Source organism: Lagopus leucura, unplaced genomic scaffold, assembly GCF_019238085.1.
Source record: "Lagopus leucura isolate 7727_CA_CO unplaced genomic scaffold, USGS_WTPT01 Super-Scaffold_100021, whole genome shotgun sequence".
NCBI classification, from domain to species: Eukaryota; Metazoa; Chordata; class Aves; order Galliformes; family Phasianidae; genus Lagopus; species Lagopus leucura.
In genome coordinates, this window is record NW_024962274.1 from 344,882 (window position 1) to 368,239 (window position 23,358).

Below are 23,358 nucleotides of genomic sequence, written 5' to 3' on the forward strand. Positions count from 1 at the left end.
TTGCAAGCCCAGCATTTAATGTACAAAGACATCACAATTGTGTCAAATTCAGAGAGTGAGATGTTATCCCAGGGGCTGCCCCGAAGGAACCGTTGCAATAGGATTATTTTCATCTCTTTCTGAAAGAGACGCAGGATGAGAGGAGATTTCCTTAAGCATGCCTGTAACGCCCATGGAAGTTTTACAAGATAGCAGGGTTGCATGGCATCACCTCAAAAAAGCTGGGAGCAGGGGGTGCGTAAAAGTAGCTGGACCTAGAAGTGCAGTTAGAGCAGTCCAGAAGGGCTAGGGAAAAAACTTTCACCATGGAAATAAAGGACCCGCAGCCCTCGGAAATCCTTTTTACTGAACATATCCTAGAATCAAGGGCTGTAGAAAGGCTTGTGCTGTCTGGTTTCCAAGCCCATCTCTCACTCAGACCAATAAAAGACATCATCTCTTCCCACCAGCCTAGCAGGACCCAAGGGATACGAAATGGGCACTTCTTCCAGCAAAAGGCTGATATCCACCAGGCTCACAGTTGCAAGTCTGCATTTCAAATCAGACCACATTTCTCTCTGTGTGAAATCTCCTTAGGCCCACTGCTGCTGTACCTGGCCGGAGCAGCAGAGCTCCAGCCCTGCCAGCCCCTTGCACAGCCAGGCAGGGGAAAAGCCAAAGTTGGACAAGGCACTGCAGGGGGTTTCCTACAGCACCGTCACCCTGGGCTTATAAAACGCCTGGCCTTCTTACCATGGCCTGCAATGTACTTAACAGTTAGACCTCAGATGGAGGAGTCATTTCAGGCACAGAAACATCTATCCAACCTCCTGCTTGCAAGAGCCCTTTGGGCTGTTTTTTTTTTGTTTTTGCTTTGCCTCTTAGGCTAGCAAAGCATTTCCAGCATCCAAGTGCGAATTTCCAGCCTTAGATTTGTTCCTTGGGAGCATAAATACCGGGGTGATAAAACTTCACATTGCCTCTGAAATCAGAACCATCTGCTGCAGCCACGACACTCACTGGCCAAGTGCAGAGCCCAGTAGCCAGGGCGGCTCTGCTCACTGGACTTGTGGAGCAGTTTTGCAAGGAACAGAGGAGGAAAAAAATCAATCAGACCAGCAGGGAAAAGAGAACAAACTCCTCATTTTCAAAAGCCACACAGACAGTTTTGCTCGTCTCAAATAATCCCATTCTGCAACTGCCCTGCTGGTTGGTACAACCACTGTTGACTCCTGGGGTGACCTCATCTCTCCCATGGATCCTATGGGGAGGGACTGCATCAACCAGGAGCGCCCACCCCAGCACCAGGAGGAGGGTGCCAAGGTCTAACAATGGGGCGGGCTCAGCAAGCCTATTGCTTACACACTAACAGACACTCAGAGGAAATAGGCAATTTGTTTATGAGCCAAGATTTCTGCTTAAGAGTTATATCAACACTTCCATGAATTCAGATTTTGAGCAACTCTTTGTTACTCAGCCTGAGATTATCAAAATATCAACACCCCGACAACCTGCTGGTGTCAGAAGTGAATGTCTCGAAGCCCTGGGACTCAGCATGGAGATAGACTTACAGATCACGTCTTTGATCTCGAGTATAAAATAGTACCAATAAAATATTACACAGATTTATGGCTGACCTCTCATTCGAGCTGCTTCACACCTAAAATAACACTAAGGGATGTGCCAGAAAAGAGGAAACTGTTTAGGTTTTCTCGCTTCTTAAAATTTGATACACTCTTATTTCAAAAACTTTTGACTTTTATTGAATAGACCGCTAGCAATTACACAATAACTCCCCTTCTGGATACATGTCTCAGGAAAATTAAATATGTGGCTTACTTAACTTCTTTGGGAGGATTAGCATGGTGCTAACCTCTAGCAGAATCACAGCTGTCTTAGGAAACAATTCCATCAAAGGAAAGCATATTTTCTACAAGAGTCACACTACCATCTTGTTTTCAGACTGCTGGCTGCTTTCCTTTGCCCATCCTCTTGCTCCTTTTCATCTACTGCAATTAAAATAGTGACCAACGTTGTGCTTTAACAATCTAACCTGGTTTGTACTCTTAAAATGCATTCTCTGCAAGGCAGTAGAGGGAGCAAAACACTATCCCTGGCTGAGAGGCCAAGGCAGGTGAAGAGCAGTTGGAGATAATGGATGTGAAAAGGTAACATGTAACTTATTGTAGGCATCACACATGGCTGGTGCTTGGGGAAAAAAAGCACTTAGAAGGAACAATTAACTTTTGAATTTAGCTACATTTTCATTAAAAATGTTCATTTAAAAAAAAATCCTTCTTTCCAAAAAACTACATGCCTTTAAGCACGAGTGACATGGTGAGCGACAGCATAGCATTAAGTCTTGTGTTTGACTACACCAGTTCATCAATTTTTGTAGTTTTCTTGCAATAGTAACCAGACTTTGATTGATGACATCTGAAAACAAACTTGCAAAGGTAAAAGGAAAAAACAGTGCTCAGAAGAAAAGAAGAAAAGTCGTTCCTACCTTTTGCACTAAATAGACGCTCGTTGCCCTCTCGCTCGCCACTCTATCCAGTGCTGTTTCTTCCAGTACAAAGTAGCTTACATCCGCAATGTGAACACCCACTTCAAAGTTCCCTGAAATCGTACAAGGAAGTCAGTAGGCTGCAGGTAGAAATTCAGGCATTGAGGGAACTGGGGAATAGGGAATAATTCAATCCAGAAGTTACTTTTCTGAGGAAAAGAAAATTATTAAAAAATAAAAACAAACAGTTTTATGATCACAGCATTTTCTGCCGGATCACTTCTGGGAGACATTTCTTGTGACGTGTGAGTCCTATACCAGCTGTACCACCAGGGCTAGGGAGACAGTAAAGAAAAGGAAAAGACAATGACAATGTGATTTTCACAAATCTGTTTATCATTCTGACAAGTCCGAATGCTTTTGCATTTTGATCTCTCTGTATTATTCTATGTAAATACTCTGACTCTTCTCCCCCATATGCTATGCCTATAGCTCACAAAAATGGTATTTCCATCCATCTCTTCCCATCTGAGATGAAAACTATGGTTTCTCAGAACTACCAAATTCACCACCACTGTGACCACAGCTTACCTCATCCCACATCCACGTATGAGAGGCAGTGGTGGACGCGTGCAAGCCTTTAAAAACCATGTGGCTAAGTATTCACAGCCAAGAGCTTATAATAGTGAGTGCTGCTGCCAGATATGGGATGTGGGACCCCACCTTGCAACCCCCCAGGCAGTACAGGACCCAAGTTTTGAGCCTGCCTTGGGATCTCAGATCTGTACTTGCTTCCAATTCTCTCTGGGTCAAGTGCAAATTGCTGCTGATGTCCACAGAAGTCTTAAATAATTTATTATCAGGCTATGCAGAAATGCAGCCTTCCACAAGAATATTCTCCCTGTTATCCTGCTTTATCCTCAGATTAGGCTCTTTGTCCTGCAACTACAGTCTACTCTGAAAGTATCTTAATTCAAAAGTTAGGCTAGAGAGGAGCATTACTGAGTTTATTGTGAGGTTTCAGCAATAATTTGAATTTGGAAGTAGCGATCATCCTCAGCCTTGGAAGTAATTAGTACTTCAGTCCAAAAAATTCTGGTCTGCTAATCCTCAAAGGAGCCCATTGACCTTTGTTTTCTCTGGAAGAACGAGACTAGATTTGAGGTGCTTATTTGTAGAATAGTTCTAAGTGTGGCGGGTTCCTAATTATAACATTCAGTTCTTTAGAGGAATTCACTAACTTTGTGGTATCTATAAATATTTTTTCTTTCTTCTGTTTTTTCCAAAAAGACAGCATAATAAGATACCATCCTGGTTCTAATCCTGTTTGTTTATACACCTTGCGAAGGATATTATCAAAGCCTTTCTCTCAAGTGTCACATTTTTGAAGGACAAATTGTTAATAGCTGATGTCACTATGCAGTGTATCTGCCTCGGTGTGCACCCAATGGGTAACAGTGCTGGATTTCAGCAGAGCAGGAATGGGAAGAGGTGAATCATAGGTCATTACGCTTGGAAAAGACCTCTAAGATCACCAAGTCCAACCCCAACCCATCCCCACTGGACCCAGTGACCACGTTCCTCAGTGCCACACCTCCAAGGTTCTTGAGCACCTCCAAGGACAGTGATTCTACCACTTTCCTGGACAACCTGCAACAGCTCCTCCAGTCAGTTTTATTAAGCTGTGTTTACATACACAAAGTACTCTATAAGTATTTTCTTGCTGCTTTCGTACCCTTGATAGAGCAGAAAATCACATGGAAGATGGGAGCACTGGGGTTTAGGTTTTTCCACATAACCTATAGTTGCTGGAAAGTCCTGCAGAGAGTAAATATCATGGCAGCAGGAGGAGAGGGCAATAATGCCACTGCACACCAAGGGACAAATTCCACCACTCAGAAAGCTGGGAGAAAAGGCTGCAGATTAAATGGTTCACCTCAGAAAGCTGCCTACAGCTGTGTTGTGATATTATCAGATGCCCTGAAAGCTGCTCTACGTGGATTAGGCATCCAAGCCTGAAACTACTTAAACAGTAAGTCTTAGACTAACAGTTCAACCGACAGGTCTAATATTACACACTCTTGAAGCCAACGCACTCAGAAGGTAAAAAAATATTGAACACTTTGAAGTCAATATTGTAATGTATTGACCCTGCAGGCAAATATTGACCAAAGGAAAGGAGAGGGGGTCATTACATCATGCCTTTAATCGCACTTTAATTCAATATGTGCGCTGTTACATACATGAACTTTTTGTCCTCGGTAGAAAATTGACAAACCAAAAAAGATCTCATTGCATGAGATAATAAAACATGGAGTTGGCCAACGAAAACACGTCGTGCGGAGTTGAATTTCACTCAGGTTTCCCACCAGAGGTTCTAAAAGCTGGGGTCAGCACGAGCCCCCTGCTTTTGAACTTTTAATAGAAATTCTATCTAAATATTTTGTTACATACATTGACATAATGCAAACTGGCAGCTCTTGGGTTTGCCTTGCTCAAGTATGAATCACCCCATTTCCCTCATCCCCCAACAAACTCAGACCAAGAAAAACTGAAGATACAGACAGCGATCAACTAATCTGATTTCCCCTGGATGTGCTGCAGAAAATACCGGCCTAAGCCTGCACAGAAATACCTGCTCTCTAGTGCTCTCCTGGTTTATTGGCCAATTAAAATGAATAGTATTTCTCTATCTACAAAGTTCTTCCACTAGGATTCTCTTCGAGGTCCACAAACAGTTTTTCCAGTCTCATTAATTTTTATGACAAACACAGAAGGAGCATTTCACATTGTAAGCCCTATGCTATTTCCCAAGGAAAAAAGAATATGTGCCTTGAATGAAAGGAAAAGAGAGTTAAACCCTCCCACACTGAAAAAGTCTTGCCACAGAGAGGAAAGGGTCGGCAATGCATGGACCAGACACTACACACTGCTATACTGCCTACTCCACACGCATTTTGATGACAAAATCTACTTCTCTAGCAAACATAGGCTTCGTATCTTGGCATGTAGTTCTCCATCCTGATTTCAATCTAAATTTCTCACAGAAAGGTGTATGTTACAAACCACACATTTGTCTGACCCAATTTACAATTCTACAATGAACCTAAAGCTGCACAACAAGCCCTAAAACTAGATATACACTACTATTTTAATGACCTTTTTAATTTCTTAGAGTATCTGCTTAAGAATATGTGGGGGATTAAGCCTGACACTTCATATAGCTGATACACTTAAGCAAGAGCAAAAGAGAGCATCTATTGTAACAAGGTGCTCGGAGGGCTTCTTTCATTCAGGATCTCATAATTTCATTCATTTAAAATCATTTCATTTGAAGGTGGGTGCAGAACTCCATCACTATGAATCTAAAGAGTGGGAGACAATTAGCAATAGACAATGCAGTTTAGAATTGAGCAACATGTGGTATATTGGCCAACTGCACCCTATTTGCCTAGTTTGCACAGGCAGACCAGGCAGCAGAGATGGATAGCAGAGGGGAGTATTATTTTAAAGGAGGTCTGCAAGTATGAAGAGGGAAATAGCTGGCCAAATCACTGACCAAAGAAACTCCCAGGCCAAAACTCTCTGCAAAAGGGATGGATGGGATTTGTGGTGACACTACATGCAGAGACGACCATTTCCTTTTTTGCTGACCACAGCATGAGTGGCTGGAATGGCAGAATGAAACGGACCTGAAATTCGCCAAGTTTCTTGAAGCCTGGATCTCCTCCGAATGCTTACCAAATGGCAAAGCTGCATCCCCCAGCACAATGCTGTGCTTCTTTAGAGAAGGTTCAGCTCCTTGATCTGAGAATCCGGTTTGTTTGAACTCACTCCAAAACCCTGTGTGCGTAACACTGATACGATGCTAAAAATCAAAGGACAATGGTTCAAGTGTGGCACCTAACAGAAGAACAAAGAACAAGCTGTTTCTTTTTTCTTCACTGATGATCTCAAGTACTACAGCAAAAGAGTTCAAAGACCTTTCTTCTTTTTTGTACAAAAGACAACTCTAAACAAAAAAGATTACCAAGAAGGAACTGGAAGAAAGGAGAAAGACCTTTGAGTCTGTAAATGTTCCATAAAAACCGTCAACCCAGCAAGCTGTATCAAGAATTTGCTCCAGGAATCAGAAAGTTGGGTTGAATATATCAGAACAGCAGTGAGTTAACACGACGGCAGCAAACCCTTCTCCATCTTCAGCACCCTAGTCACAAACACAGAGGGGAAGGCCAAGCACATTCATTTCGTACTCTGGCACATGTAAATTTTTGGACCACGGAATTTAAAAATGCTACTCCTTGAGGATAAGACAGCAACAGGTAATTCTCCAGCACATGGATACACACTCCTTTATTTCCATCTCACCTTCAGTCATCACCCTTCTCAGGAGAGAATACAATCAACCAGAGTGTTACGTCAACTTCAAATCCAATACCAAGTTTCTTGTGCTAACAACTATTTCTGGAGACGTCTGTTACCTCTCAGTTAGGGAGATACAGGAAAGTTCAAAGCAGGTTGCAAAGAATTTGCTCCAGACAGAAAACAACCAGCTGCTTCCAGCAATTAAAGGCAGTTGACTTTTCTGAGGTTAGGCCAAACTCCTGCAGCAAATAATTACAGCTCTCCCTCATTCTCTGCCCTAGGGGTAGCTGGTGCTGCTCACTTATTTGCAAAGCAGTGCTTAGCATCTAGCAAAAGCAGGAAAAAGGTGCTGGAAGTAGCTAAGGATCATTGCAGATCATCAGCATGTGCTTTTAAATGAAAGAGCTGACCCATGCACAAGCATCTGTTTCTCTTCAGGACATGCATGTACTACATGGGTACATCGATAGTCCGGGCATGGCAGCGCTCAGGTTGGGACAGGGGCAGAGAGAATGACAGCAAAAAGAAAAAAGAAAAAAAGAAAAAGGAAAGAAAAAAAAAAGAAAAAAAAGAGCAATATGGAGAAGAGGAGAAGAGATTAACACAAAACTTACAAGTGGAACTGTGGGAACAGCAAGTTATTTGTCTGCTCGGGAGTCTGAAGATACAGGTGGGTGGCTTTAATTCTCAGCTGAGGTTACTCTTCAAGCACAGGAAGCCAAGCTATTGTTCAGAAAATCAGTGTGCTTTATTTCAGTTATTTTAAAATAACAAAGAGAGTGCTTAAATTTTACTTGTGTGCCCCAGGGCCATTTTGCTTTTTCAAAGCACAGTGCAACTGAGCATAAATGCATTATCTTGTTTACCAGGAAACTAAAGTTTCTAAATTATCATATGATGCTGCTCCAGCCAACCGAAATACAACTAATTACACTTTTTCTAAAAGCAGTTCATATCTTCTCCTTTCTCAAAAGGTCTCTTCTTCAACATAACCTTATGAAAAGTCTCTGGCAAAAGGAATCAGAATTCCGAACCTCAAAGAGAGCAGGACAAGTCCCCAGGGCACCGAGCAGCAGTTTTCCAACCAGCCACGAATATGACTTCAGGAAAGTTGCAATGACTTGAAAAGAGGAAAAACTCTCTATCCAAACAATAAGCACCTCTAAAGAGTCATGATCTACAAAACACTACACACCACCAGGCACCACTGCCAGCCTGGCCTTTAGGATATATCCCTATTGAGCCCCTCTGGTTTACGTGAGAAACAACCCATAGGAACAACTGCCAGTGATCACCAGCCACAGAAAGACTTTGAGAGCATCTCAGCATCTTATGGATTTCTGAGAAACCATTGATACAAATGGCAGTGCTGGAAAGTGATGCCCTCAGCGATCCCAAGAGAACCTGAAAACATTCACAGCTCAACTCTTAAAAACAGATGGCAATGGGTTTTCTGTGTGTTTTTTCTTCCTTCTTCCTCTTTAAGTCAAAAGGTCAAAGCAAGATTTTAATGAGTCTAAAATCCAGAATAATTCCTATCTGCTTGTAGTGACTTTTAAAGTGCTGTTCTACTCAATTCTCACAGTCACTCTGACCTTTGGTACTTAAGTCTCTGGCATTGACTGAATGTTATGGAGATGATCATGCTTTTACAAATTTGGGATTGGCTCCAGGTAAGGTACAAAACAGAACTCGTGTTCATTAAGTGCCCTTAGCAATGATGGACAAGTGAAGATGTGAAACAGAGAAATCTACTAGGAAAGGAGTAGTTCATAGCAGAATATTTTTTTTTCCATGACCAACAAACAAATCTTTAAACACTTTCAGAATATGAGGAGATTTTATTACTAAATTAAATTCTGGGAGCAGCTCTTCCATGTGAATTGCATAGTTTTCTATCCATAGCAGCTAATAAATTCAGCAACTTCCTAAACTCACTTCCTAATAGAATGTAAAAGCTACCTTTTATACTGAAAAACAAAGCCAGAATGCTGACATAACAAGGCACTTCACACATCATGCATTACGAAGCCCTGAGCTTTATACACAAAACAGCATAACCCAAATCACTTCAGCACTTAAATATTTTGACTAAGGCTAGCATTTAAATCCTCCACAAGCAACACACCACCCAACCTGCCCAACACTGAGGAGTAAGTTCAGAAATGGCAAAATATCATCACAAACTATCCCCAAATTCCTAGGAGTGTGGGAGTCAGTCCTATCATGGGAACACAGAGTAGATGCTGGAAGCATCTCAGCTGGTGATGATCAGAAGTCAGATCTCCAGATCTCACAGAATATACTTCTGTACAAAGGCAGAGAAATCCATAAGCAAGTGTCCTGTCCTCTGGGTTGTCAGCAAACCCATGTCAGTTCTTCACCTTGTGATGGGAGATGCTGCCATCCGGACCACAGCTACTGCCTCTGTTGTTCATGAAAATTGCCTTCCAACCAGATGCAATAACTTAGGAGGAGAACAGAAGAGCTCTTCTGTGCAAATGTTACCACTGCACCGTTAAGTCAGATACTTTAACAAAGAAGGAATTATTCTGGGGGAAAAGCACTCAATACTCAGAAGGACAGAATTTACACAGCATGTACAAGATAAAATATTTAATTGCAGTCTGAAGGGCACAGGGAATGATATCCAACAGAGTAAGTGCACAGGATAAGGATTTGTTCACACTGCGGAACAAGAATCACACCGAAAAATACAGATGGAAGTAAGGCAGAAGTACTTTAATAGAAAACATTAAGGCAGGACACAGGACAGTTAGGAACAGCAAAGATAACGATGGAAAATAAAGAGAACATGCCATTTCTTTCATATATCAAATTTGGCCAACGCTGGAGGAGTGTGACCAGATGCAACTGCTTCTTATGCAGTGATGTCTACGTCTTACCTTCTGCTCACAAACGTTTCCTCCCTATTCCTGTGCTGACGCCTGATGTACGCTGCAAAAGGTAACAAGTCAGCTGATTTCCTCCATGTCTGCACAAAGATCTAGCAGACTGTGAGGTGCCAAAACAGCAAGTTCCACTATGAAGTTTTAAAAATTGTATTAATTTACTTGCAAGATTCAAGTGTAATTAGTGAAGTGAAGAGGATAAGAACCTCACATACATTAACTTCTTCACTGGATGACAGTGCTTGCCACATGGCCATGTCTGGGAGAACCTCCAGATGACTGCTCGTGACTTATGCTCAATATGAATCTTTGCTACTCAGTCTAAACCAACCACTCCACAGACAGATGTTCAACCTTTTCCCAAGACAAGTTGTCAAGCAGGTCACCAAGGTGAACTCAGATTTACAGCTCAGAAAGCACTTCTCACCGGTAGACAGAAGTTGCTAAGGGAGTCTGTGCTTAGCTCTATCAAGCATCCTCTTAGCAGCTATGTTTCCACAGTGACAAAATCAGAAGGACGATTTCTGGCATTCATGTCACAATCTGTTGTTATCACTATTCCAAGAGGTTAACTCTATCAGGAAATCAACAGTCGTTGAATATGAAGAAAAGGGAAGTGGCACCCAGAAGCTTTCAAGATGGATCTCAATCTTTTGGGAGTGTAGGATGTCATCCTCTTCCTGAAATGAAGGTTTGGAGTGGGAAGGGACCTGCCTCTCTCCTAGGTCAATCTTTAGTGATATCTCTGCTGAACACAGAAATCCAAGGCTGCTCCTGGGCAGTCAACGAGACCTTGGAATTCAGTGCTAGGCCAAACACATACAAATTACTTCCCCACTGAGCAGCCTTGACATTTCAGCTTCTTTGAGAAGAGAAGGCCATTGCTGAGATTTCACTCTCAGCCATCCAACTTTTTGTTTATGTTCCGAAACATTTCCAAAACATTTCCATCTGCGCCCTGTTTTACACTTTGAGTAACCAACGCAATAGTCAACAATCAAGAAGTACTGTAGCGAGCTGCGCTGTAAGAAGACATTCTTCCTGTTCAGTTAGGTTCTTAAAATCCATACACAGCAATAAATTATTAGTTACAACAATAGCTCAGAGATTCTGAGGGATCCTGTCATTTTGAAAAGCTGACAACAAACATATACAGCAACAGTCTTTACTAAACAATCTTTACTGCCTGCATGCAACAGAACATATGACTGAAGTCAACTGTGTGGGAACTTATTCCTAGCTATCTGTACCCTTTTTGTCCCCTCAATTATCTTTGGATTCCTATCTGCTGAATTTGCTGGGAAATCCTGTTTTCTCTAGCTCTGGTTTGGTCATCATCTACCTTCTGTGGTTCTCCTCTAACAACCCTCCTCATCTCTGAGTCCTCTTCAGTGAAAATAAATCCTAGAGAGAGTGCTTTTAAATCAGGAATTTCTGATCCTCTCCTCATTACCCAACTCCTTACATGAATTCTGAACTTTTGTAGGGTTTTTCTTCAGTACAAAGTTGGGCACTACCACTTTTAAGTTAGTATCTAAACTAGGGATATCTGTTGACCCAGGAAAGCCCACGCCTCTAAATCCTTGGGGAATTGTCCCAGGTCCTGAATTTATGAACAATTCAAAAGGAGATTTTGCCTGCAGCACCTCTCTTCACTTCAGGAATATACATTCACTTTAAACAGTAATTCTTCTACTTGCATTTGTGTGTCCGATTACATGTTCTGCAGCCGATCTTTATTAGATTAGCCCTTTATAGGCAACCTACCTTTCATATTGCTTAAACCCTAACATCCTTTTCCTCTATGAATTTGTTTATGTACTGTCTCAATTTGATCTCTGTTTTCCAAATACAAGGCTTTTGGAATAGAGGTGGAATCTTTATAAAATTTCTATACTTAATACAAAAATCCAGTGCAACAGATACGAATTACCAACAACTAATTCTGCCCAAGTTTTGTGGGGGGAAAAAAAATCAAAACAAAAAACCCACAATCTTCCCACAAGTAGCTTTCACACAGATGCAAGAAATGCTTTAAAAAATTATGTTCCAGCAATCAATGCTCAAACCAAATCCAAACTTTCTTGTTCTGCATCCCAGAGCTTTATTATTTTAGTGCACTTGTTCAGGAATTAGGCTTACTCTATTACCCTTTCAATCACCATCTGCTCTATTTCCAGTCAAGCTAAAGAGAGCATGACACTGTTTAGCTCTCTCATTGATTTCAAAAGAGATGAAATTGGTAGGGGAAGGGTGACGCAATTCAACCCTCTGATTCCATTCAACTCTGGCCTTGGAAATTGGAAGTGATGTGTGTTTCCGCAGACACAACCCCATGTTATTTTAAAATAAGAGGTAAAATATACTGTACATGCTGCAATTCCACCAGCAATGCATGGGACCACAGTGTGGGACACAACATTGATCTGGATTTGGCAGAGACCTGACTGTATTTTGCGTATTTCAAAGAATCTGCAACCACAAGTTCTTGATGGGAAAAAAAGAAAAGGAAAAATGCACCTGCTTCTAATCACTGCAATCTGTCATTTCCACTTCTCTACTGACAAAACGTAGATCCTTAACAAAAAGGCACCAGACTAATCAGCAAGTAAAAGCAGAGCTCAGCTAATTATGTACAGTAGCAAAGGAAAAAACAACCAAATACTACACACAATCCCATTCCTTGTATGTATTCTTTATTTTTCCCACACTTGACTCCTGCTATAAATTTAAGGAAATTACAGTTTATGGTCATTTTGTATTTGACTCATACAGTGACGTGGGTTTTCTGTCATTTTCTCTCTAAACCATGTCTGGTAGCTATTCATCTTACACACTTACCTTACAGAGAAGAAAGCATACTAATCCATAATATAACTTTTGATTCAACACTAGTCCACTCTTCAGTGTTTATCTTCAGCAAATCAGCTCACAAGACTCTAATTACAAATTCTTCCTATAGCCTATGCCGCAGAAACCAAACAGCTTAGCTGAAGGGTTCTGCATCAAGTGTCGCTGCAGCAAATTTCACCCTACAGTACTTATGTGGCTAGAGGGACAAAACTAAATCAGAGGGATTATTTACAACTTAAAACAATAAGTGCGCATAACTTTGCAAAACAAAACCAACTTGGTCCTCACGTGTTTGTAATCTGCTTTGGGAAAGAACAAGGATGGAAGGAAAGGAAAAGCAAGCGTTCACCTGAAATGGCAGAGAACATCTTGGGGCTACCAGGGCTCTACAGGCCTATTTCAGTGCAAGACACTGGAGCTCATGCAGTAGGGATGTCTTAATGTGTCCATGAGGTCCATGGAAAGCAAGCTTTTTCTTTAGGCTTGCAGTAAAAAAGGGATAACTTTACCATCATACATGGAAAATATTCCTTGAACAGAGATGTGAGTCACACATCTCACTCTCAGATGTCTGCTAAGGACAAAGGTCATGATGCGCTTTTCCCAAATTTGGGTCACTAAGTGAATCTCCCCTCTTTGCTCAGATCCCATTTTCATGATACTTGAAGAAACACAGTGTCTTTGCATTCCCCTTAGGTATATTTGATTTGAATTCACCAACAGGGTGAATGAATTTAAAGGAAAGGGAAAAAACAGGGAGCAGCATATTGCAGAAAGCTCATTTGCTTAGGTCCTCAGGTAAAAATATGAATTCAATGAACGTATCTGTATCTGACCTCACTCCAAAATACAGAAGACCAACGTCACTAAGGAAAAAAGAAGTCAAACAAACAACCTGCAAAATGTATTTCTATTCTGCAGTACAACGATTCCTCCCACAGTGAGATTTAAATTACTTAAAACTGGAATTACTCTCTGAAAGATGGTAAGCATACAGGAATGAAAGAAAGGCAAGGACCACATTAGTCATCAATAAACACACAAAAAGATGTACCAAGATGCTGCCAGTACTTCTTTGAAATCAGCACTGGAAGATGCGCACGTAGGTGAGACAACTCCTCTGAAATGCACCCAATAATTCCAGGTAACTCCTTTCCTGTCATGGCCTGAAATTTCAATAGATGGAATTCAGAATTGTCTGCCTTTAAATTTGTCAAATTTCACCTCTGTTTCTACTGGTTAGAAGCTTTCAAGCACAATATGACTGCATCAGTCGTGTGTGTTACCAGAAATACATCAAATGACACCTACAAGTAATTCCCAGGAGAAGTTTGGCAAGTGTATGGAACTTGCCTGGTTCCACTGGGACATGCAGGTCACATGGCATGCTCTTACACGATAAGATCAGCATAAATCTTCAAACTTCTGCACTCCAGAGGAAAGCACTCAGGCTCCAAAGCCATACATTTGCTTTCTGTGAACGCTCCACAGCCGTTGTTCAAACTGAGAGCTGCTCTGTGGTGCGCTCCTGGCTGCAGTCATTCACTAGAATACGTGCAGAAAGGATCACAAAGGAGCATTGACTGAAATGAACTTGCTTAAAACCTCAGGCTATCCTGAAACAACTCTACAAATGCTGCAGAAACTTGCTGCCGTCCAGATCCATCTCCTACTCCAAGATTATGCTGAGTCATCTAAATGGAGAACAGCTCGTTCATATTTCTAAAGCTGTTACATAAATAACCCTATTTTCATTCTTTATTGGAGCTGATCTCTTAAAATATACACTCACAAGTGCAAACAGCAAGCGTACCTCCCTACACATATCATTAAACAATAACGAGGAGCACGACAGTTAATCAAAAGCAGACTTCAATATAAAATCCTCTCAAAACCAGATTGGCCCACTTATGACATATATCCCTGTAAAGTTTCCAACTGCTGCAGTATCTTACTATGAGCTCCATTAAAAATAAAGCTCTTTCCTCAGTCATCCCATGCTTCCTTTGCTACTGGGTAGTACTTTATGACAGACTTATGGATTACTTTTGCAAAAAAAAGGTTTACCTTTTACGGAATATGTAGCATAGGGAAGTCCTCCATCCAGTGACCAGAACAGATAACTGTTACACTGAAAAGTTTTAAAACTAAGAAAAGGTGCACAAATAGACCCACATCTCTGCTTCAGGGCAAAGAAACTGCCACAATATTGAATAAATCAGTAATTAATGTTTGAGGACAATTTCATTCTTCCAAATCAGCCAAAATGCATTCATTTTGGTGCTTGGTAGGGAAAGTGTGAGTAAAGTCTTTTGCTTGCATTTATTTTGGGTCATTTGGGGCATTTTCTGAATCGGGTACTGCATTTTCTGTTGATTTCTGGAGATCTCCTGACATCATGAGGATGCCAGATATGCGGTTTGTTCATGCTGGCTCTCTCTTTTTTTCTTTTCTTTTCTTTTTTTTTTAATTTTTTTTAAGTGTTTAACATATGGGCAAAAAAGATGGAAAAAATAATAATTTCTTGTAACCAGATTTACGTTTGGAATAAAAGCTCTGTTAACTCTTAACACAACTTTGTCCTCATGAGACATGAAAGCTTGCCAGCCCTGGATGAGCTCTTAACCTCTAAAACAACTCTTTGTCATAATAATTGCAGCTAGTATAACAACTTTTAAAGCCAGAAATCCTCCAAAATGCATCAAGAAGCTCCAGTATGCACAAGATTAAGATTCCCAGAAGAGCTCTCCTTAACACAAGGGCTGCAAACAGAATGAGCTTCGTAAGCAAGTGAACCCAAAGGACCTCCAGCACTAGTTTTGAACTAGTTTTGATCCTCCAGAGGGCTCTTAATCACATCTGATGAGTTGTGGAAAACAATATGTGGGGCTTAACAGAGGGCCTATGGGCTGGGACTGCCTCTGCTGGGGGATGCACTTGTCTCTCTTGAATTTACTTATCTGCCTCTTGGATTTACTCATCTGAGGCTCACGTGCAGGAAAGGGGAATGTGCACAGTGCTCCTGGGAGGGATGCAAACTTTCACTGGATCACAGATTCATTGAGGTTGGAAGGATCGCTAACATCATCTAGTCCAACCACCAACCCATCACCGCCATAGCACCAAGCCATGTCACTCAGGGCAGGTTTCCCACTCCATAAATTTTAGATACAAGCCACGCAAACCTTCAGTTTTACTCTCAGAAAGTCAGCTATGCCCTGCCCCTGATTTCTCCAGGGTTTCTTCAGGTCTCTTCAAAAAGGAAGTATGATCTTTGTCCGCAACCTCTGTCCTCTACAGATAAACACATCAGAGATGACCTTTGAAATAACAAGGCCAATGAAAACTTGGGTGGGTGTTCTCTCGCTCTCTTTTAATCCCATTTTCTTTTTCCCTTGGTTTGATTCCATGAGATGCACTTGTTCCAAAGAGGTTCCATAGATGAAGCCACGTGTGGCAGCACTGCTGACAAATTACTCAGCCTCACAGGGGGATTTTTTTGCAATCAAGAACACATGGGCAATAGCCCAATCATGTCTAGATGCCCCTTGGACATTGCAAGTGGCAATGATCCCTAATGCACTGGCACCAAGTCCCAGGCACGAGCAACGCAGTCTCTGGAAAGGAAGAATTCCTGCCTGAACAGCTATTTTCCCTGAACATGTTCTCCAAGGGATGAGATAAGGATGGATAAGGGAAAAACACAGGCGTATGCACCACAAAAAAGCTGAATGAACGTTCTCATGCTGCACCTACAACCCATGCAGGTGTGATTGGTAGAGTCTCAGATGTCAGGGTTTCAGTGTCTTTGTTCTGAGTGACTGCAGGATCACTAACGTAGTCATAGATCTATGGATAATTGAGATGATAAAATGCAAAGAGGAAGGGCAGAGTTAAGTTTAGGAACTCTCAGTGAGACTGTATAAACTTTCAGTGAGATAGAACAACAATTTTTCCTTACCCTGGCCTCAAAATTGATTATCATACAATACAATTAGGAATAATTTTATTAGCCTCAAATTTTCTTTCAACTGTTTTTTTTTGTTTGTTTGTTTTAATCATCTCTATAGCCCTGTAATGCTATTCTGTAACAAGCTCTAAATGACATGAATATTCATTGGCCACATTACACAGAATGAACGCAATCAAAACCAGAGAGCCATGTCTGATATCATCATATCATGATCACTAATAACAAGTAAAACCAAACACATAAAAAAGTCACTTTATCTTCTTCATTATTTGTAGATGTGTTAATCAAACCATGCACTATTTCTAAACCAAGCCTGTTACTGGATCTCATCAAACTAAATGAGCAGAATTGGATAGCAATGTAAGCTTACACGAGTGAAGTTCCTTCAGTCGGAATCATCAAGACTTGGCTTCTGAAGCTTCACTTTCTGTTCTGCTGGCTTATGACATAGTAAAAGCACAAATAAGGCAGTACAGAAAACTTAAAAGGCAACGAGAAGAAGAGCACAACTTGTAAGGCACACTCTGCTCATCTGACTATTCTCAGCATCCCATAAACAAACACTGAGAAGCAATGCAGCCCCAGTGACCTTCAAAAACAAGGTTCCTTTATTCGGGGACTATGCACTCCAGGTCAAACTACTCCTAGGCTTCAGTATGCAGGAGTGGCACATGAGCTACTCTGCTATAAGCCCAGGAGTGACAGGAGGCAGCTGAGATCTGCTCAAATGAAATCACAGCTTCGATTATGCAAAATACTGTGGTTTCTGCATTTCCTGACATCAATATCACTGCAGACTGCAGTTTGAAGAGATCTGCTCTACAATTTCTGAAAACAGACAGTTAAAACAATAGGAGAAAACCAGTTTAACATTTACTCATATTTGGTAAAGAATACTTCATGACAAATTACATATATGAGTGTGTCAGCTGCTGAATATAAACACTGAGCAGTATTTTGTAAAATATATCTCATACCGTCAGGGAGTTGTTTACAGGACAAAGCATCATCAAGATCTTTGGCAGTTGATGGGTCGATGGTGAAAATGCATTCTTTCCTATCCAAGAAAAAAAAAAAAAAAAAGGAAAATTTATCTTCCAGACATGAAGAAGGCATCAAAACACACAGCCCAGAGACATCCAGACAACAATAACGACGTTTTCAGAAGACTCAGACTGCTGAAACACCTTCAAACTAATCTGAAAGCCTAGATCTAATCTAAAATAAGGTTTTGGAGAAGTGATACTCCTTGATGTTGTGGGTTTTTTGGTTGCTGATTTTAATTTTTATTTTTGGCAGAACTGTTTGCTTGTAACAGCTTTCATCTCATTACCGATTTTCCTCCACAAAAAGTAAACAACTGATCCCATCAAGTTCTCTCTGAAGAAACAAGCAAGAAAAAGTCTTTGTGCCTTGCAGCTAGTGGAAGAATAGATGTTTCCCAGTTGCAAAGCTAAATTAAACACAAATAACCCACACTGCCATGCATAAGAGCACATTCTGGGACATCAGTAACTCCACAAGCACCGCTAGCATGGAGCAAGTGACACATTTACTAAGTGACCTGCACAGGAACAAGTGAGAGCGTGTAAAGACACTCAAAGGTTGCAGTACTTTATAACACCTATGTTGCATGTCATATCTCAAGGCGGAAAGTCATGGCTCGGGGTGGCAACTCCCTTCGGGAGAGGTACAAAGAGAACACATCTCTTTCTCTGATTGCATGGCCACCAACAGACTCAGAGGGTAGGAGAGGTGGGAGCAAAAACTGCAGCAAACTTTTAAAGGAGCAAGTGTCACAAGGCATTATCAGGTCTTCACCTCTGCGCATGGCTGCTCGCACGGTGACAGCAATGCCTACCTTTGCAGCCCTGTCACTTCGGTGCTTACCTGCCCTGGGTGGGATCTATTGGCATCAGACAGCTAGCAGTGTGTATTTATGAAATTCCACCAGGGAAACTAAACAGAGATTTTCAAAGACATAAAAATCACTAAAGCACTTCACTCCCTTCTGAGACTTTGAAAATCTTTCAGGATGTGCTAGCTAGAATGAGTAGCAAAGCGGCTTTAATCCCCAGATGCACGTTACTTTCTGATCCTTCTCATGCATCCAAATAAATTAGAGATTGTGATGCTGAAAGATATAAAATCTTTTCAACTACACTGGGACTTTGATCTGTTGTTGCTTTGCTATCCAGCAGCGGAAATCAACTGATTTTTAAAGGCTTGCAAGCGCCCTCGCTTCCGTAAATATTTCACAGCCTCATAGAACCCAACCCTCTGCACTGAACAGGGACACCCACAGCTCCATCACATCCCCATCCAGCCTGACCTCAGGTGTCTCCAGGGATGGGGCACCCACCCCCTCTGTGCAACCTGTGCCAGTGCCTAACTTCCCTTAGTGTAAAAAAACCCTTCTTACATCCGGTCTATAGCTCCCCTCTTTTAGTTTCAAATCATTTCCTTTTGTCCTGTCACAGCAGACCCTGCTATAGATTCTGTCCTCTTCTTTCTTACAGCCCCCTTAGGCACTGAAAGGCTGCTATCAAAGTCACTTAAGATTGGAATTTCGGGATACCTTTTCCATAAAGTACTGCTTTCTCCAGGGATGCAAGTCTGCAGGCAGATACAAAGACAGACGCATAGAAGAAGTAGTTTGCAGGCACATATGTGCCAGCATGCATGTGCCCATGCTCCAGGTCCCACCAACTCCAGGTATAAATGCAACAGCAACCTGTCAGTGACACATCTAGTAAATTTTCCTTTAAGTTACCCAATTTAGAAAAGCAGACAGCGCTGAGCAGAAACTAATGGCTTGCTTTACACTGACAAGTGATCAAGAAAAAGGTTAAAGAACTTCTTCAAAGAGCATGTGTTCCTGTGTCAGTGGAATAGATAGCTTATCCCAGATGTTCGGGCCTGTAACCACAAGCGCCTGCCACCCATTGAGAATTGCAGCTCCAGGCAGTTTAAAGATTAGCAGATTGGTTTCAACAAAGCACATATTTGCAGTCTGCCCTGGAAAGAAGTGAGCATAAATCTGCGGGTGCCAAATTCTGAACACATTCATACAATGGTAGCAAGGAACGGGCTGCTTCACTGAGCTGTGTTTGGCCAAGGAAGCCCGCTGCAGAGGATGGTGGTGGCTCGTTCAGAATGCATGAAGTGGGCTGGGGGGCACCTGGCCCCCCCACAAAGCACCCAGGGCATGGTTTGCTGTGTTTGGGACACACTGGCCCTGCTCCCAGCTGCATAGCACACAGGCACAGCCACAGCTCTCAGCCGGACATACTTAAGCTCACAGATGCAGAATAGAAGTGGGGTCCAGACAAATCCTGATGTAGCATTTCTCACCAGCACTTCTGCTCACTGCACAGCTGGGATACGCTTTAGCACCAGGCACAGTTCCCTTCCTCCTTTAAAACTGCTCAAGGGACTTGAACTTGTAGCTTGTCACAGGCAGTTTGTTCTGGGCACAGACTGCAGAAAGTGAGGTAAGAAAGTCACCAAGCAAGTAACACAGGGAATGATACTCCTTGGCATGAGGACTGCAGAAATACTGCAGAGCCAACATCCAGGTAGGGACAAGTGAAGCTGATTTGCAAACAGAGCTCAAAATTCACAGCAGTGAGATAATTCTGGCACAAAGCAGTACACCTGACTAAAGTCTTCTAAGTGAAGCCTGCTTACCAGTAATTGCATTATTAAGTGTGATGAGTTATATTTCTGGTTTTCAGATTTTATGGCTGGAGAGGTTTCAGATGGCTATAGGAACTGGCATGTGGGAAAGAAAACAATCTGCCGAGCGATGGGAGCACAGCGCTGGGCACGAGTGCAGCAGCCCTGCATGTGCTCCTCCCAGAGGAAGGCATATACTCTGCTATCGGCTCTTGCTTTTCCTGCAGCCCTACCAGTATCGCCTGTTATCTCCAACAGCTTCAGACCCACCTCTGGTCCCAGGGCGCATGAGGGGCAGGCTGGGAGGAAAGGCTGGGTGTGGGCAGTGCAAATCATACAAAGTTTTAGGTTGGAGGGGACCTTGAAGATCAAGCAGTTCCAAGCCCCTGCTGTGGGCAGCACTGCCAACCACCAGTTCAGGCTGCCCAAGGATCTCAACCAACCTGGCCTTGAACGCCTCCAGGGATGTCCCTGCACTGCAGAACGTCCCCTTCCCTTGGCACCTGCTGCAGTGCAGCGCATCTGGAACCATTGGGGTGAAGAAATAGCACTGCTCCCAGCTATGTGGCCCTGTGAAGGGGAAGGAGCCATTCAAATTCCTCCACTGGCCACACAATACCCCCAAGGCTGCAGCCCAAAGATCAGACCACATTTCTGAGCGTAACCAATAACAAACCCAACCTGCCGTGATTGTGTGACCAAACCTCAAGGCAACAGAACTTTTTATGCACCTGCTAACAAAGACGTTGCTTAAGCATAAGCAAATATCATGGCTGCACGCATGCATATTTGCATTGACCACAGGTAAATATGAATTGGCAGCTGCCCCCAGCTCCTGGAGGGCTGCCAAGGTGACTGTGTGGATTAAGAAGTCTCATCGTTCCTCCCTCCCCCTTCTTTGAAAGCCCTGAAGGAGCCATCTCTCATTGTCATTGCACCTCATAAAAAATCTGTTTTACTCATTTCAAATTGTCAAAACATACTTTGTAAAAGTAATGAGATGTTCCAAGTCTGTTCGTTCCAACATACACACAACTTGGTTAGTTAGAGGAAACTGGTTGAGGAGATAGAGACACACACAGAGTTAAGAGATTTTCTAGCCTTCACGCTGAAAAGGGCTCAAGATAAATACGTCTCTCTGAGAACCCCCAGCCTCCACAGATTGATTGAACACAAACACTCCAAGGTGGAAACTTCCACTTTTTATGGGAGATGTTGGGTCCAAAACATATGTTTAATGCAGGCCTGCAGAGGTGGACTTGCACTGGCACGGAGTTTCTGCCAATGGAAGAAAAAATTAAACCTTTTCCCCTCCTCCCCATGGTCAGAGGTTTGTGTACTGGAAGTGGGCCATGCCTACAAGAGTTTAGTAGGACCAGGGTGGACCCACACCCTGTAAAGCCCTTTAAACACTGCTGAAGGCAAAGCTCGCGCTCTGGCTCCATCTGCCATCTTGCATATCAACCATCTGGGGAAAAAAAATCTGCAGAACAGAGTGCTCCATTTATTGGACAGTAATGACAGCATGCACATAGGCTGGAATATCAATCCTAATTTCAGGTTAGCTAATTAAGTGCAGTTTCTCTTTGTACAGCTTAAGGAAGACTAATTAAAGCAGACAAGCATATCTGCAGAGCAGTTAGTCTTTTTACCTTTAAAAGAACATAAAATAAATGGCTATTGCAGGAGTAGAGGTAAGATAAACAGCCTGTTAGTGAGCTAGAATTACCATCATCGTAATTAAAATGTTCACCGATCATGGGGCTGCAAGAGCAGTTTGTTTTTCTGTGTGTAAATAAATACATCTGTGCAAAGGTATTCATGAGAATTAGTGGAGAGAACAGCATACAGCTGGTGCTGCAGAGCTGGGTACAATACACCAACATCAGCTTTTTACCAGCTAGAAGAGTTCAACACATTGGTTGGACATAAAACATAAGCACCCAAGCACCCAAACACAAGAAGATGAGCCGGCACAGCTGCCCAGAGAAGCTGTGGCGCCCCATCCCTGGAGGCACTCAAAGTCAGGCTGGATGGGATCATGGGCAGCCTGAGCTGGTGGGGGGCTGCCCTGCCATGGGGTTAGGGCTGGATGAACCTGAAGATCCCGTCCAATCTAAGCTATTCTATAATGCTGTGACAATCCCAGTGGTCAGTGCTCCAGCACTCAAGTGGAAGTCTACCTGGACCAAGATGAAGCATTGTATTTGCAAGCCGCAGCCTCAGGCTGTGCTAGGGCCAGGGTTCCTGGCATGGGCAGCAGCTCGGCAAAGTTTGGACATTATCAAGATGGCTTCTGCAAAAGCAGCCTGATGAGGAGCTCAACAGAAACCAAATCAGCCACACAAACCCTCCAGGCACAACTGGATGGCCTTCCCACCAGCAGCCTATCAGCAGCGATACAGAGCCCAGATTTCCACTGCTATAACAAATGCAAGCAACCGTGAAATAGCAGTTAGGAGAACTGCACGTACCCAACGCAGCATGAGAAAACCCTCGATGAAGCAAGATGTTCTCCCTACCAGACAAAGAAGCAAGCAGACCAGCTCTCTGGGCACCTTGGAAGGCTGAGGATGGAGGATGCAGCCTGCTGCAGCTCGAGGTGAGATGGCAGACCATCGTTTTGTTTATTAAAGTACAGGCACTGCAAGTCTGCTTTAAACTTGAATATGTCAGTGCTAAGACATTTACAGTGAGAGTGACTGCATGTCTAGACACTCGCTATGCATTTACATTCTTCCAGGGACTCTTTAGGTTGTCCTGTTCTCTTCACTTTGTGAGTGTGCACAATAGCTGTGTGGGAGGGAAAGCTCAGCATCCTGATTTTCCCTCATTAGCTCCGGCTCAAAGCTGGCTTTTTAAAATTAAGCAGCAGAGGCACTTTAAGAATCTTTGAGCTCTTCAGGTCATTTCTAAGACCCCGCTGAGCTCTACCTTGGAAAAGTTAAACATACATCATTTTTCAGAGCTGGAAACAGTTGTTTTAATTTGGAAATAGGCATTCTAGAGCTGTCAACTCACTCCAGTGAAAGCTATAAACATTTTTTCACACAGCAGTCCAATTGTTATGGCAACCACAAAAATCAATCTCA

At 42.5% G+C, this 23,358-nt stretch overlaps 1 protein-coding gene across 3 annotated transcripts in view; it reads right to left on the reverse strand.

Moving 5' to 3' along the window:
- Positions 1 to 23,358, reverse strand: part of DIS3L2 (DIS3 like 3'-5' exoribonuclease 2) — a 164,643-nt gene that overhangs the window by 58,790 nt on the left and 82,495 nt on the right. For all 3 annotated transcript variants that reach the window (XM_042878083.1, XM_042878085.1, XM_042878084.1), the window contains 2 exons: positions 17,566 to 17,645; positions 2,486 to 2,598 (listed from right to left, as the gene is read on the reverse strand). In XM_042878083.1, the coding sequence (XP_042734017.1) occupies positions 2,486 to 2,598; positions 17,566 to 17,645 (193 nt within the window). The remainder of the gene's footprint in view (positions 1 to 2,485; positions 2,599 to 17,565; positions 17,646 to 23,358) is intronic.